Genomic DNA, 14174 nt, shown 5'->3' on the forward strand with positions numbered 1-14174 from the left:
TAAAAACCTGCTAATAATTGTCCCCACCTTTCAGTTATAGCTGTATTAATCTATATTGACATAGGAAGATGATCTAGAATGAACATGAAAGTATAATAGTTCTTACTAGAGGGGAATTTTCTATTCATTTTAATTCTCTTTTGTATTATTACTACATTGTAAAAATTTTTAAAGTGAGGATAACAATACATCCTAGTAACTTATTTGGACTCTTTTCCATCCCTCCCCTTTATCTCCATGAGATAACCCCAGTGTTTCTAAAGCTGTGAAAATCAGCATGGAGGCCCAAGCCCAACCTTCCCTTCTTTATAGATTCCATCTGCCAGCTCTTGAGGCCCCACTGGCTGCACAACAGGAACTCGAAAAGAATTAAACTAAACAAGAGCAACCCATGCTCAAGGACTGAGCATGTTTTAAGAGAACAAACAAAAATGCTTCTCCAAAAAACAAGAGAATTAATTGGACATAATTTCCCTATATTCACATATGAATACTCAACCAGTGTAACTCCACATCATGTTCAACCACAAGAATGGGATCCTAATTAGAATAAATTGTACTCCTCATATGTATAATATCTCAAAATACACTCTACTACCATGTATATCTAAAAAGAACTAATAAAAATAAATAAATAAACAATTTTAAGATACTTCCCCAAAACCCTTATAAAATCAACTCAAAACAAGGTCAAACATTTATGCTGTTTAAAATAACTGGTCAGAATATTCTAGAAGTTAAATCTAAGAATCTGAGAATATTGGGGAAGGAAAGGAGAGGAAGCAGAATCTGGAGGATTTGGGAAGATGATGGGGAAGGAAGGCAGCCAAGGGACCTCAAGGGTGGGAGTGGACCAAGTTCTCTGTCAGCACCTGAATCTCCATAGCGCCCCCCCCTGGGGAAAGGATCCTCCTCATGGGAAGTTAGCTTATCCTCTCCCATGACTGTCCCTACCATCAGCAGATAACTGGCCCCGCTGGAAGTTCTTTAGCCTGACCCTTTTCATTTCAAACAAGGAGCAGCCTGACTCCTCTCCCATGCGACAATGATGTGGTTCTTTTTCAGTGAAAGGAACTATCACCCCCTACACACACCCTCCATTGCCTTCTCTGATGGTCTCTGAACCAGTTCTGGCCTCAGAGCATGTAAGCTTTTCAGTAGATCTCCTAAGCTTCTGAACTGTGCAGGACTGAGCTCAATACCCAGGAACGGGACCTTTCTCCCACTATCAGAGATTCTCTTTAACAGGAAGGACTGAGCTCTTCCTAATGTCTGTACCACTACCACAGAATCAAGAAAAAAACTCTCTGAAATGTCCCAACTACATTATCTTCCCTCTCACCATTCCTGGGAGCGACTGCCTGGCGGTGGCCAGTCCAGGTCCCATGGTTGTGTGTAAAGGCTCCTCTGTACCAGCAGAGGACACTCCATACTGCCTAGACATGACAAACAGGGCCTATTGACAGATTGGAAACTGGGCGTGGGCACCTGGGAGGGTGGGAATAACTCTGCATGTACCCGGGAAGGTCACAAGTTGACTAAGACTGTGCCATTTTTCTGATGATGGATTGACAGTACTGCCAGGTCCCCTCCAGCAGATATGGGAGGAGCAAGCACAGTGACACAGAGCGTCCCAGGACATCTTGGTATCCAATCTTTCAACAAGCAACTAAAAATTACTGGCACCTCCCAAATGTCCCATGGGCATCTTTACTCTCATTTCCATTTAGCACAGGTTCCAACCAATTGTAACTCCAGGAAGCAAAGTTACAAACCAGATTTCCGGCTTCCAACTGTCCTTGCCTATTGGTCACACCCTCTTTGTGAGGGAAGGGGCCTCTAATGCTCACTTCATCCCTTCCACCTGCCTCTACTCAGTTTGTAGTCCTCCACAAATCTTCAGCTCACACAGATGCTCTTGCAGGTGGCTTCATGTGAAGTGCTCCCTTTGGTTTCCATGACAATGTGCTGTCTCACTTCCCCATCCTCAGTGACTGCTCCCTTTTCCTCTTGAGAAATTTCTCTTTCTTTGGTCTGCAGGCAGAATGGTCTCTGAGTTCTCTTCTTGATCCTCCTCTTTCTTTTAAGAGAACAAGTTGCTCTAATGGCAAATAGAAACTAATGAAGAAAGTTACACAGTTTAGGACTCTATGTAATATTTGCTCAAATCAAAATGTAGCCTTCCTACAACCCTAACCCCAACACACACACACACACACACACACACACACACACACACACAGGGGCAGTGGGGAGGCAGGGGTAGAAGTACAGTTGCAAATTTGTGCCTCGTGTTCTTCCCAGAATGTTCCAAAAATTGTCCCCAGCCACAAAAATGCCCTAAAGAAGCAACACTGTCTTTGCTGCCACAGGAATCTTTTGGCAATCTACAGATACATTTTTTGCTCATCCCTGTGACAAACAAAGGGATTTGTTACTGTCATTTAGTGATCAGGATCCAGATTGCTCTAGGTTTCCTGCACAGCTTTTGAATGTACATCATATGTAATGGTTGAGCCCAGAATCCAGCCCATGTCACATGCAGATGCAAAGTGTTTTTGCACAGTTTTTGGATACACTGAGTTGTTGAGGTATGTAGACCTCCCATATAGATAGAGAAAACTTACAAGAGTTTATCACCTCTTTTTAAAATTGTAAAAATCAATGGAAAAACTACTCAGACTATTTAAGTTGCCAACAGGCATCCCCACATTAGCCTGCATCTGTAGCTGTAACTGCAGTGAGTTGACACGTGGTGAATTGACCTACAGGTGCAGACATCTCATGACTTGGGGTAGAGAAAACTAAGTCTGCAGGATAGCAAGACATCTGAAAAAGGTAAATAAACATACATGTACCTTTCTGCTTGTGTGTGCATTGAGATCTTTGGAATAATATTTAAGAAACTGAGGTCAGTAGTTGCCACAGAGAAAAGGAACTCAGAGGTAAATGATAAGATTTTTAACTACACAATAGTACTTGAGGATTTCTCTCCTCTGAATATTATTACCAAACATCAAATACACACCAGGCCCACCTAAAGATGAAATACTAGAATCTATGATCTGGGGAAGTCTCACTAGACCTGAGGGACTTACATATCTTTGCTAAATAGCCCCCAAAGAATTTTGACTGGTCTCATGTCCTTTAAGCTTTGTCCATTTGAGCAAGCTTTCCACATCTATTTCTGGGTTTCCTCCTGGGATCTCTCTGTAATGCTCCCTTACCCCTTCTTCCTAAGTTATCTGGTGCTTTACTCTACCTTCCCAAAGCTGAAGACTCTAGTTTACACCTCTAGCCCCAGTCATGACGTGGATGGAGCAGATGCACCTACTAACTAACTCACCATCTCTCCCCACAACTTCTCTTGATATTACCCAAGCCAGGAACATGGTAGCTTTCCTTGACTCCTACTTTTGCCTCACCCTGTGGTAGAACAAAATGGAAACTTCAACAGCTTAAGAGCTGACCAGCTATGGTTTCACAGCTCTCCTTACTGGCATTTAACCATGGAGGCTTGCTGCAGCTGACAGGTGCTGTAACAAGATGACCACAGTTAGCAGAGCAGAAGCAGAAAGCAAAAAAAAAATTGGGACAAGAGAACTAGGGGGGCAGGGCTTAATGAAATAAAAGTCCCCAAGTTGTATGAGCCGAAAGCACCTAGGTTATTGGCAAGCTTGTACCCTCATTTCCTGCTATAACCCCATCCAGCCAATATCAAATCCTGATGATCTGATTCCTCCCTCTAAAATGCATATCCCCATCTCTTGCCACTTAACCACCCCTGAGGACTTGTACTCAAGTGCCAGCCCCGATGGTCCTTCACCTTCATATTTCTATAGTCTCCTAACAAGTCTTCAGCCTCCAATAATGGCCTGTCCAATCTGCCTTGAGTGTTCCTTCTAAACACCAACTTGACTTGTCACTGCCCTATTAAATTCCTTTTCCAGTTATTCTCCACCTACAACAACTGTTAGGACATAAAATACCTGGGGCTGAGGGAAATGCCTATGTGTGAACAGCCCTCTTGTCAACAAGAGATTTCTTAGGGATGCTCAGGAGCAAGACGAGCTATAATCCACTCCCAATTCCTATTCCACTTATAGTCAGGCAAAGCCTTTCTCTCCACTGGTCCGATGACTAGTAGGTTGTAATAAGCCAGTAGGTTCCAAAACCTCATCTAAAAACTTCAAACCCACAAACTGGAGTTCAGACTCCATAGAATGCTGAGGCCATTCTTGGTTGGATCTGGATAGCTCTTCAACCTTATTTCTCGTGGTTAATTTCATGCTTCATGCAATTTCACTCTTTTTTATATTTGCATTAGTCATTGATGAACCTTTACTTATTTATTTGTATGCCATGCTGAGAATCAAACCCAGTGCCTCACAAATGCTAGGCAAGCGCTCTACCACTGGGCCACAACCCCAGCTCCAGTTTCACTCTTGTCTTTACTCATTATTCCCTCTTCCTGGAGTGTCTTTTTCTGTCTTGAATGTCCTTGTCTGCCTTAAAAATTTCTATTCCTCTTAAACCCCTGCCAAACATCACTTTTAATCACCTACACTTCTGTAAGTACTATTTCTGTGCCTTGTATTTGTTTCTCTCATTGCCTGGGTCATGGTCATGGTGATGACATGCTTACAAATTCCCCACAACCCACCCAAGTCTCTAAGCTCTCAGAGACTGAGAAACAGGGCTTATCCACCATAGTATCCCCAATATTTGGCTCAGTCCCTGTGTTCCATCACTAAAGAAAAGAGAGACAGTAAAACACCATGTCCCTGAATGCCTGCTTTCTGTTCCCAAAAACCTAGCCAAGTCACATGAACAATGAGAGCAAGCCTGGGCCAGAAAATCTGATGTATATCGTCTTAAAGGAAAATGGTTTTCTCTTATGCACACTGGGAACTAGGACAAGCTGGTGTTATCTCTAAAGAGTCTCTTCTTTCTTGCATATATACTGGGCAATTGCTTCTTGGGATGCTGATCAGACAAGCTAACTAAGCTGATGCTAATGGTGTCACTATGTCTGCAGCCTAACACACAAAACTCCTCTCTGAGTAGTAATGAGCACAGAACTGAGGACACTGTGCAAAGGATGTGTGTCACTTGCCCAGCTGGCCAACACTGGACAAAACACCATAGGGAGAGGAGACACTGCTTAGAAAAGCACCATGAGGGACAGAGATACTGTCAGCCTGTCTTCCTGAACTCCTCTTGAAGCAGTCACAGATCCCTTATAAGTTTTCCCCCATAAATATGTCTCCATGCTGTCTCTGAGCACATTCTCTGGCCTATCTGCAACTTATCCCACTGCCTTGGCATAACTGGGCTGTAGACAAAACACCCTGGAACCTATTATTTGTGTGGGAAATGTTTTTTGAGCAGTACTGAATCCAGATTTTTTTCTTCATTCTCTTTCTAATATTGATGCATTAGGGCATTTGATCTCACTCACCTTAGTTCTTTATTATACTTACACAGGGTTTTCATTGAGACATTGCAACTTTACAAGCCTTGATAAGTTTCACTATAAATTGTTGTGTCTCTAGCTCACATCTGACCTTACCAAGGAAACTCAAGTCCAAACCAGACAGACAGCAGTATTCCATTACTGAAATGTGACTAAGTTTGTAACCCAAGAGAGAATCTAGAAAGCATGAGCCAGAGTGTAAGAATGCATTCAACCGTGTCTCTGGAACAGTGGTTCTGAATGCATTGGTTCCAGAAGTCAGCTCTTTCATGAAGAGGGTAAATCATCTCCCTCAAGACCACCTAAATCCCACTGTTCAAATCCACCAGCACCAAGATACCTTTTGTAAGTAATTTAGTTTCCCAGGTAACTTGATAACAGAACAGAGTGGACCTGGCATTTCAGTCACCGAAAATATAAGTTCCCTCATGAGCCTGGACATTCTGGTTGACACGCCCATCTTTCAAGTATGTTTGATTTGCATAAATCAGTTCTCAAGAACACAGTCAACTTTGGATGTACTAATAAAGTCAATTTCATGTCCCTACATAGCTGTCATCAGGCTAGTGACCACATCAGGATACTCCCCTCCTTGAAGGCCCTGAACAACCAGCCACCTTCTTGTGCTTCTTTGTGACTTATTTTAATGCCATTCAACTACTTCTACATAACACAGTCCCAATTCACCAAGCATTGTCATACTATATATTTCATCCTCTTGATATCTGCAGGCAAATATTCTCCTCTCCATTTCAACTGAGAGACAACTGAGGGTCAGAAGGTCATGCAGCTTGTCCAAGGTCCACACATCCTACAAGTTGTAAATTTGTTTTCTAAATACCTGCCTTTTAAATATTACAGTGAACTAAATCCAGATTCTCTAAATCAAAGTTCCTATTTTTCTGCTATTTCATAATGCTTTCCAAATTCTCACATCAATCCAGGTAGATTTTCACTCAGTCCACAACTGAGTCACCCCAAAAATGGCAGCAGGAAAATTTCCAAAAGGTAGTGCCCCAAACATGCCAAGATGAGGGCAATTGGGATTCCAAAGGAAGAAGCACTAAAACACTAGGGTGATCCGTATTTATTATTTATTAGTGGAGTTTACATAACACAGGGGCTGCAGAGTCCTCGTGGTGAACAACAAGACAAAGTTCTGTACCTTGGTATGTCAGCAATGAGCAAGTCATTTTATGGAGTTGCCTGTGACAGTTTGAGGAATTTGATTCAGGGCAGGGGCTAGTTTCTACGTGTTTAGAAAAAGGATTAACTTCTTAGTGTTTGTAAGCAACAAATTAAACAAGTTTAGCAATGCCAGGGAATGTTCAAGGCCCAGGCTGAGTACAAGTGTGCAGTGAAGACATGCAGTTGGCTGGTTGCAGAGCAGTCAAGGTACTCTGTTCTCCTCAGGATATAACAAAGGCAGGTAGAACCAGGGGACCTACCAACGGAGTGACTAGGGAGGAAGGCTAGAACTTGCCCAAGTTGTGTTTGTTTAACCCTGTCCATCTAAAGCTTCCTCATTCCCCTCAGCCCTTACTGACCCTGGAGCCTGGAACTTTTCCTAATTAAAAACTAAGAAAACTGACTCTCAGAGACTTTGACTGGCTTTTTCATAGTCTTTCTTTTTTTATTTTATTTTATTTTTTGTAGATGGACACAATACCTTTATTTTATTTACTTATTTTTTATGTGGTGCTAAGGATCGAACCCAGTGCTTCACACATGCTAGGCAAGCTCTCTGCCACTGAGCTACAGACCCAGCCCTGGCTTTTTTGTAGTCTTGGAGCCATTAGGAACCACTGGGGAGTGGATGCTCACTTGTTCCTTTGAACAAGCACCTATCAAGCTATCTGGAGTCCAGTGAGCTGTGTGATGACAGCCAGCTTGCTGTCACCATCACCACTACAATCGGCACTTTCTGTGTGCTTCCTTCCTGCTCAGACATGTTCAGTGGTCTTATCAATCCCACAATAGTCCCCAGGAGGAAGACATTGAAGAGATTGAAATGAAGTGCTGAGAGGTCTGTAACTTGCACATTTTCATATAATTGGTAAATGGTGTGGTAAGATTCAAACCCAAGCGTATCTGACTTCAACCATCTATGCTTCTTGGCCACTCTGCAATCCCTTTGTACTACATCACAGGTTTGGTCTGTGTGTTGACAAGGGCACTTCTTAGACTAAGCAGAGCTTTGGGTGGTGGCCAGAAAAAGAGGGGAAATTGCATATCTACCTCTCTATTACCACTCTGGGTTCTTGAGCACCCCAGACCTAAATCTGTATTTCAGTTGCAGCAGTTTATTCATCCCTGTCTCACCACTGGCTGTGCAACCTAACCAATGAATTTTCTATGTAATACTGTCTCTTCTTCTCAGTGCCAAACTCGTCCTTCCCAACCTGTTTGCTCACATCCCTTTTTTAAGAAAGCCTTCTCAGATCAATAAAAGCTGCCACCCCAGACTCTCCATTTCTCCAGAGCATTTCCACCCTCTGGGAAAGAGCTTGGCTTTGTATGGTTCCACCCTAGGTGATTGTTGCCTGATCCACCTCCCTGTCTTGTTCATGTTCAAGTGTTTCGACTCCTATACATGCCATGTGACTCTAGTGTCTTCTTTCACTCCCACAAAACATCCATCCAGGGGTAGTGCATAAACAAAGGAGATAGAGACAGATGGAGAATTTCAAATGCAGTTTATTGCAGCAAAACAAGGAAAGGGAGAGTTGTCCACAAAAGTCAAACATCTTGCATATACCTTATATACAAAACCAAAGCAGCACAGAGTTTGCTGCAAGAGACAGGATATTAAGGAGCTGTCTAGAACATGTGCTCTGTGCATGGCAAAGAAGCCCTGGGTCTAATTAGTCCTCCTCTGGCTGCATTACCGAGGCTCTTTGAAATGTCATGTGTGCAGTGGTAATTGCTGAGCTATTCTCAGGCAACGCACAGAGCAGGGTTTTAGCCGGGGGACTGAGATTGTCACTGATCTGATGACTTCTTTTGGAAGCAAAGCAGAAAAGAAAGAGCAGGGGAAATAGAATGAAACGGTGTAGCTAACCATAGCTCTTTTCTCCAATAAGGCTTGGGCAATTGAACTTGGTCTGTGGAGCACATTTGGTAGTGATGGAGAGGGCAGAGCTAATGGAACAGAGAGCACCTCTTTATCTGGACCCTCGGGAATAACTGATGGACTCAAACTTCACACTAGAACTGCCACCAGAGCTCTTGACACCCCCAGAGCTGGATCCCCGGCCTCCAGAGGAGCTGTAGCTGCCTCCAGAGCTACCACCGCCGGAACCCCGGCCACCAGAGCTGCCTCCACCCCCTCCTGAGCCACCTCTGTGGCCTCCACTGCTGCCTCCAGAGCCGTAGCTGCCGCCGCCGCCGCCGCCACCACCTCCGGACCGGTAGCTGCTACCACCGGAGCCATAGCTACCACCACCGCCGCCACCTCCAGAACCATAGCTGCCTCCTCCGGAGCCATAGCCGCCGCCTCCTGAACCATAGCCACCACCTCCAGAGCCATAGCCGCCACCTCCTCGGCTACTACTTCCACTGATGCTGGTGTGGCTGGTGCTCACAGCTGCAAAAGGACATTCAGTTACCTCCAATCCCACTCCCTTTCCAACCCAGCAAACCCTGCCACGCCCCTCAGAAATTGGCTTGTACTTACACACACTCACGTTCGGGGCACACTCTCCAGACATCCTGCAGGAGAAAATAAATAAGCAAATCTCTCAGGACACTGCAGCTTCACAAAACCCTTCCTCATGCTTCCTCGCAAGCATCAGTCAGCTCTCAAGCAAGGAAGCTCAGAAGAAGTGATCAAACTCTTGGCCATCTCAGAGACTCTCCCAACTGAGGCCCCTCCAAAGTACAACAAGAGCCTTGCAGCTGATGAGGGGCACCTCTGAAAGTATTGGCTTTGTGTCAGACTACATCTGAGCCAGTCCAGATGAAGAATAAATTGCTCCATCGCAAACATAGAAATGTCATAACTCTCAAAAAAGGAAAGGAAGAAATAGAGAGAAAGAAAAGAGGAAGGAAAGAAGGAAGGATAGCAAAGGAAAAGAAAAGAAAAAGGGACAAAGGGACTCTGGCTCCCAAAATGAAGCCAAGTCCTTGCTCCTGCCCATGACTTCCTCCCCAACACCCAGGTCAGACTGCAGGCCAATGGCTGCCTCTTCAGCAGCAGTCAGCTTACAAGGAAGGAAGCCCATAAGAAGTGATCAACTGCCAGGGCGCCTTCCTCACCTGCTTTCCTCTCCTTCCAGGAGGGTCCTGTAGGTGGCAATCTCCATATCCAGGGCCAGCTTAGTGTTCATCAGCTCCTGGTAGTCACGCAGCAGCCGGGCCAGGTCCTCCTTGGCCTGCTGAAGGGCATCCTCCAGCTCGTTCAGTTTGTTTTGGGCGTCTTTGAGGGCGTTCTCGCCACGCTGCTCAGCATCACTGATGGACTGCTGCAGGTGGGAGATCTGGAAGAAGAGAAGCCCTCGCATTATGCCTGCTCATAACCCCACTTTGGCTATCTCAAGGCAAATCCATCTCCTCACCCCAGTGAGCCGAGTCCCATAGAACCCCTGCACATTGAGTCATCACTAGATAGCAAATCACCCGGCTGACTTCCTGGAAAGACCTTGGCCCTGAGTCAAGCCTCCTCCAGCCACCACAGGCCTGCCATTCTTCTCCATGACTGCTCTAAAGCCTCCTACTGCCTCTCCTCCCACTCCTTAACTCCTAAGTCTCACTTTGGGGCATTAGCTAGGTCCCTCATCACATCCTTTGTCATTTTCACAAATTTCCCTTAAGAAAATCCTGCATAACAGCTAAATTCCAGAAACCAGCACAGTTTCTAAAGGAAATGGAGATAACGTAGCCTTTGTCTGGATTTTCAGACTCAGAGCTAGGAAACTTCCCCCTTAGCCTGAGGTACACCCCCATTCCTCAAAGCTGAGCACTAGAAGAAGGAAACAAGTACCTGCTTCTTGACACTGTCGATTTCGGATCTAAGTCTCTGGATCACCCGATTCAGCTCAGAAATCTCCATCTTTGAGTTTTTCACACTGTCACCATGTTTGCCAGCAGTGATCTGTAGCTCTTCATACTAAAGATGATGGATCATGTCAGTGAGATGTGGGCAGAGCCAGGCATTCTTGCACACACAAAAATAGGAGAGAGCATAGGACAGGAAGTCAAGGCATTGCAAGGAAACTGGCTAGGCATTCAGGCATTCACCTTGGTCTGGTACAGGGCCTCAGCCTCAGCCTTGCTCCTCTGGGCAATGTCCTCATACTGGGCTTTGACCTCAGCAATGATGCTATCCAGGTCCAGGCTGCGGTTGTTGTCCATGGACAGGATGACATTGGTTTCACTGATGTGAGTCTGCATCTGAGACAACTCCTGCAGGACATAAGCATAAGCGTTCAGTGATTCTTATAGTACTAAAACAAAAAACCTCTTATACAGAGGGAGGCTCAGGAGATGGAAGATGCACTTCTATTCCTTTGGAGACTGGTGGGATCTGGCTTGAAGGATCTCTCTCTTTGATTAAATAGCCTTGGTTGAAAACAGAGGACTTACTGCTTGGTAGAGTGTTGTGAGGAAATCGATTTCCTGTTGCAGGTTATCAACTTTGGCCTGAAGATCCACCTTATTCATATAAGCACCATCTACATCCTAGAGGAACAAAGGACATCATGAAGCCATGTTCTTTCCAGGATGGATCCCTCTGTCCGGCCATGAGGGGGCTTTCCAAGCAGGAGTGAAGCTTGGGGTCTAACTCATACCCCTTTACCCCAGAAAGGTCACAGTTTCTGGATTGTTCCACCTCTTGGCATCACTTTCAAGGAAGATTGACTGACTTGTGAAGAACTCACCTCCTCAGTACCACATGAGGTGCTGAGGAATATGGAGGAATTAAGTACCCAGATTAATACAGGTCCATATTATGTGAAAAAACAAGTGTCCTCCAGATATTCAGCAGACCCACTACCTGGTTCTCTACATCATGGCTTCTCACTGTTTATGAGTGGAGACCCTTTTCTAATATTTATTTCAGAGATGTGTTCCATCCCACAGGAATTACCTTCTTGATGGTCACAAATTCATTCTCTGCATTTGTCCTCTTGTTGATCTCATCCTCATACCTACAAGGATTAGGAGATTCAGAAGAAGTGAGGCCTGAAGTCTAGCATTCTAGACTAAAATTGGCCTTTCCTGTCAATGCCTTACTATTGAAAATCAGGATATCTTGGCCACCCCTTTCTTCTGAGCAATAAAACCACTAAACTATCTCCTCCTTCTGAGAAGATGAAAATTTCTAAAAATTCAACACTGATTTGTTTCTAACCTAAGGAAAGACATTAGCTACAGCTGCATCATATTATCAGTTTGTCACTTCCTTATAGAAAAAAGCCAAGTGCCCAGCCAGTCTTCCTTACTTGTTCCGGTAATCCTCCACCAGATCTTGCATGTTCTTCAGTTCAGAATCCATCCGAGATTGGTCGCCCTTCAGTTGGTCCACTCTCCTTCTGAGGTTGGCAATGTAGGTTTCAAAGTAGGGCTCTAAATTGTGGGTTCTTGTGGAGGTGTCCACCTGCTGCAGCAGCTCCCATTTTGTTTGTAGCACCTGGTTCTGCTGCTCCAGGAACCTCACCTAAGAGGACAAGACCCATTACCCCTAGTGCAGAAATGAGGTCTCATGGTCACTGAGCAAGACCAGTGCCTCCTTTAGGAAAGAACTTCAATCCTATTTTCTGACCATGAAAACCAGAGAAATAAGAAGATGATCAATTTAGCATCATCTTCATAACAAAACCCAACTCATTGTTAACTCAGAGAAGCATTGGAAAAATAGTTATACAATACCAGTAGCAAAGCACATAAAAATTACGCCAATGATTCTTTGGAATAGATACATGATATTTAAAAGATTTACCTTCCAATTTTTTGAGGTAGATAGCCATAAGAATTGGTTTGCCTGACCTGGGCACATACCCAGTTCAAAAGTAAGCTGGGAAAATTTCAATTTAGATTTGAAATTTATTGTGGATCCCTTGGATTTACAGTATTGATGGTTAAGGAGAAAAGTGGAGAATGGTTTACACGTTTTTTCAGAACTGATGATGGGAAATACAAGAATTTTAAAATACTCCACTGATCCAGTACTAATGCAAAATTTCAGAGGGAGGAGATCTCTTCTGACAGTCAAAAATGTTCTACACTGACTCACTCCATTCTTTCTGCATCGTCACAAGTCACTCTGTCAACACTCAGTCCTCTTTTTTATGGCTAGGAAGACACTTCCATGGTTCTTATTTGTATCCTAAAAAGTTCTCTAAACCCCATTTCTATTATCTTCATTCAACATATCCCAATCCAGCTCAAGAACTAAATAAAATACACTTAAGGTAAATGTTCAGGAGAAAGATGTCATTGGCATCATTTCCGAGTATACTTCTAACATGTCTCCTAGAATCCCACTCCACAAAATATCCCTTCAGTCATCCAAACACAGAAACATGAGTTTGAGCCCACATGTGTCTTGGCTGCTCCAACCTCAGATGACCCAGGCAGCTCCCACAATGCACTGAACAGTTGAACTCACCTTGTCAATGAAGGAGGCAAATTGATTGTTGAGTGTCTTGATCTGCTCCCTTTCTCGAGACTTGACTTTTTGGATCTCAGGGTCAATCTCCACATTGAGGGGTTGCAGAAGGCTCTGGTTGATGGTAACTTCCTGGATACCACCAGGAGGGCAGACAGGCCCAAAGCCACCCCCATATCCACCACCCCCATATCCACCACCTCCAAAACCACCTCCACTGCCAAAACCAGCACCACCAATACCACCTCCACTTCCAAAACCACCAAAGCCTCCACCTCCAAAGCCACCACCGCCGAAACCACCACCACCAAAACCACCACCACCAAAACCACCACCACCAAAGCCACCACCACCAAATCCACTACGTCCACCTCCAGCTACACTTATGGAGATGCTCTTGCTGCCACCAAGGTTAACAAGACTCCGACTGCCAAAGCCACCACCAGCACCTCCACCACCTCCACCACCACAGAATCCTCCTGAAATTCTTCCACCACCTCCTCCACTACGGCGGACAGAGCTGCTGGTGGACCTGCGATGGAAGCTGACAATGCCAGCTGAGCCGGAGCTGAAGCCCCTTCCGCTCCGGCACACTGATCTGGAGCTACACTGTCGACTCATGGTGGCTTAGAGAAAAGTAGGAGCAAAGAAGAAGGAAGGAAGGAGCTGAGCACTCCTCTAACCCAAGCCCAGAGACTTCCCCTTATATATAGGGAGAAAATTGGGCTTGGTCCTCCAGAGTCAGCGGAGATGCAGCGCCTCCGAAGGGTTTGGCTTGCCTGCAGCCATACAAGATTTTTACGAGCCTCAACAATATGATAAACACTACACACCTATCTCCCAGGATGGGCTCTCAAAATTGCTGTGCAGGCAAGATTGGCTCATGTAGTAATCATTTTATCAGACGAGATCTCTCTTCAAGCATTCGTGACTTTGGGAAAATAGGACCCCACATCTGCTACTTGGTGTTTCTTAGAAGAATTTCATAACTCTGTCACAAAGGTATGTACATTTCTATTCTCAGCTTGTCTTGTAAACTACCAAGCACACTCTGTCACCATGAGTAGCAGGTGCAATTCCCCATGCTTG

At 44.7% G+C, this 14174-nt stretch overlaps 1 protein-coding gene across 1 annotated transcript; it reads right to left on the reverse strand.

Moving 5' to 3' along the window:
• Positions 1 to 8155: 8155 nt before the first annotated feature.
• LOC306661719 (keratin, type II cytoskeletal 1-like) lies at positions 8156 to 13772 on the reverse strand. Its single transcript, XM_079140859.1, has 9 exons — positions 13086 to 13772; positions 11920 to 12134; positions 11565 to 11625; positions 11060 to 11155; positions 10715 to 10879; positions 10458 to 10583; positions 9734 to 9954; positions 9153 to 9187; positions 8156 to 9062 (listed from the first exon to the last, which is right to left on the reverse strand). The coding sequence occupies exons 1-9, from the start codon at positions 13704 to 13706 to the stop codon at positions 8641 to 8643; spliced, it is 1962 nt and encodes a 653-aa protein (XP_078996985.1). The 5' UTR covers positions 13707 to 13772; the 3' UTR covers positions 8156 to 8640.
• Between the last annotated feature and the right edge of the window lie 402 nt (positions 13773 to 14174).

Source organism: Sciurus vulgaris, assembly GCF_902686455.1.
Source record: "Sciurus vulgaris genome assembly, chromosome: 5".
Taxonomy (NCBI): domain Eukaryota; kingdom Metazoa; phylum Chordata; class Mammalia; order Rodentia; family Sciuridae; genus Sciurus; species Sciurus vulgaris.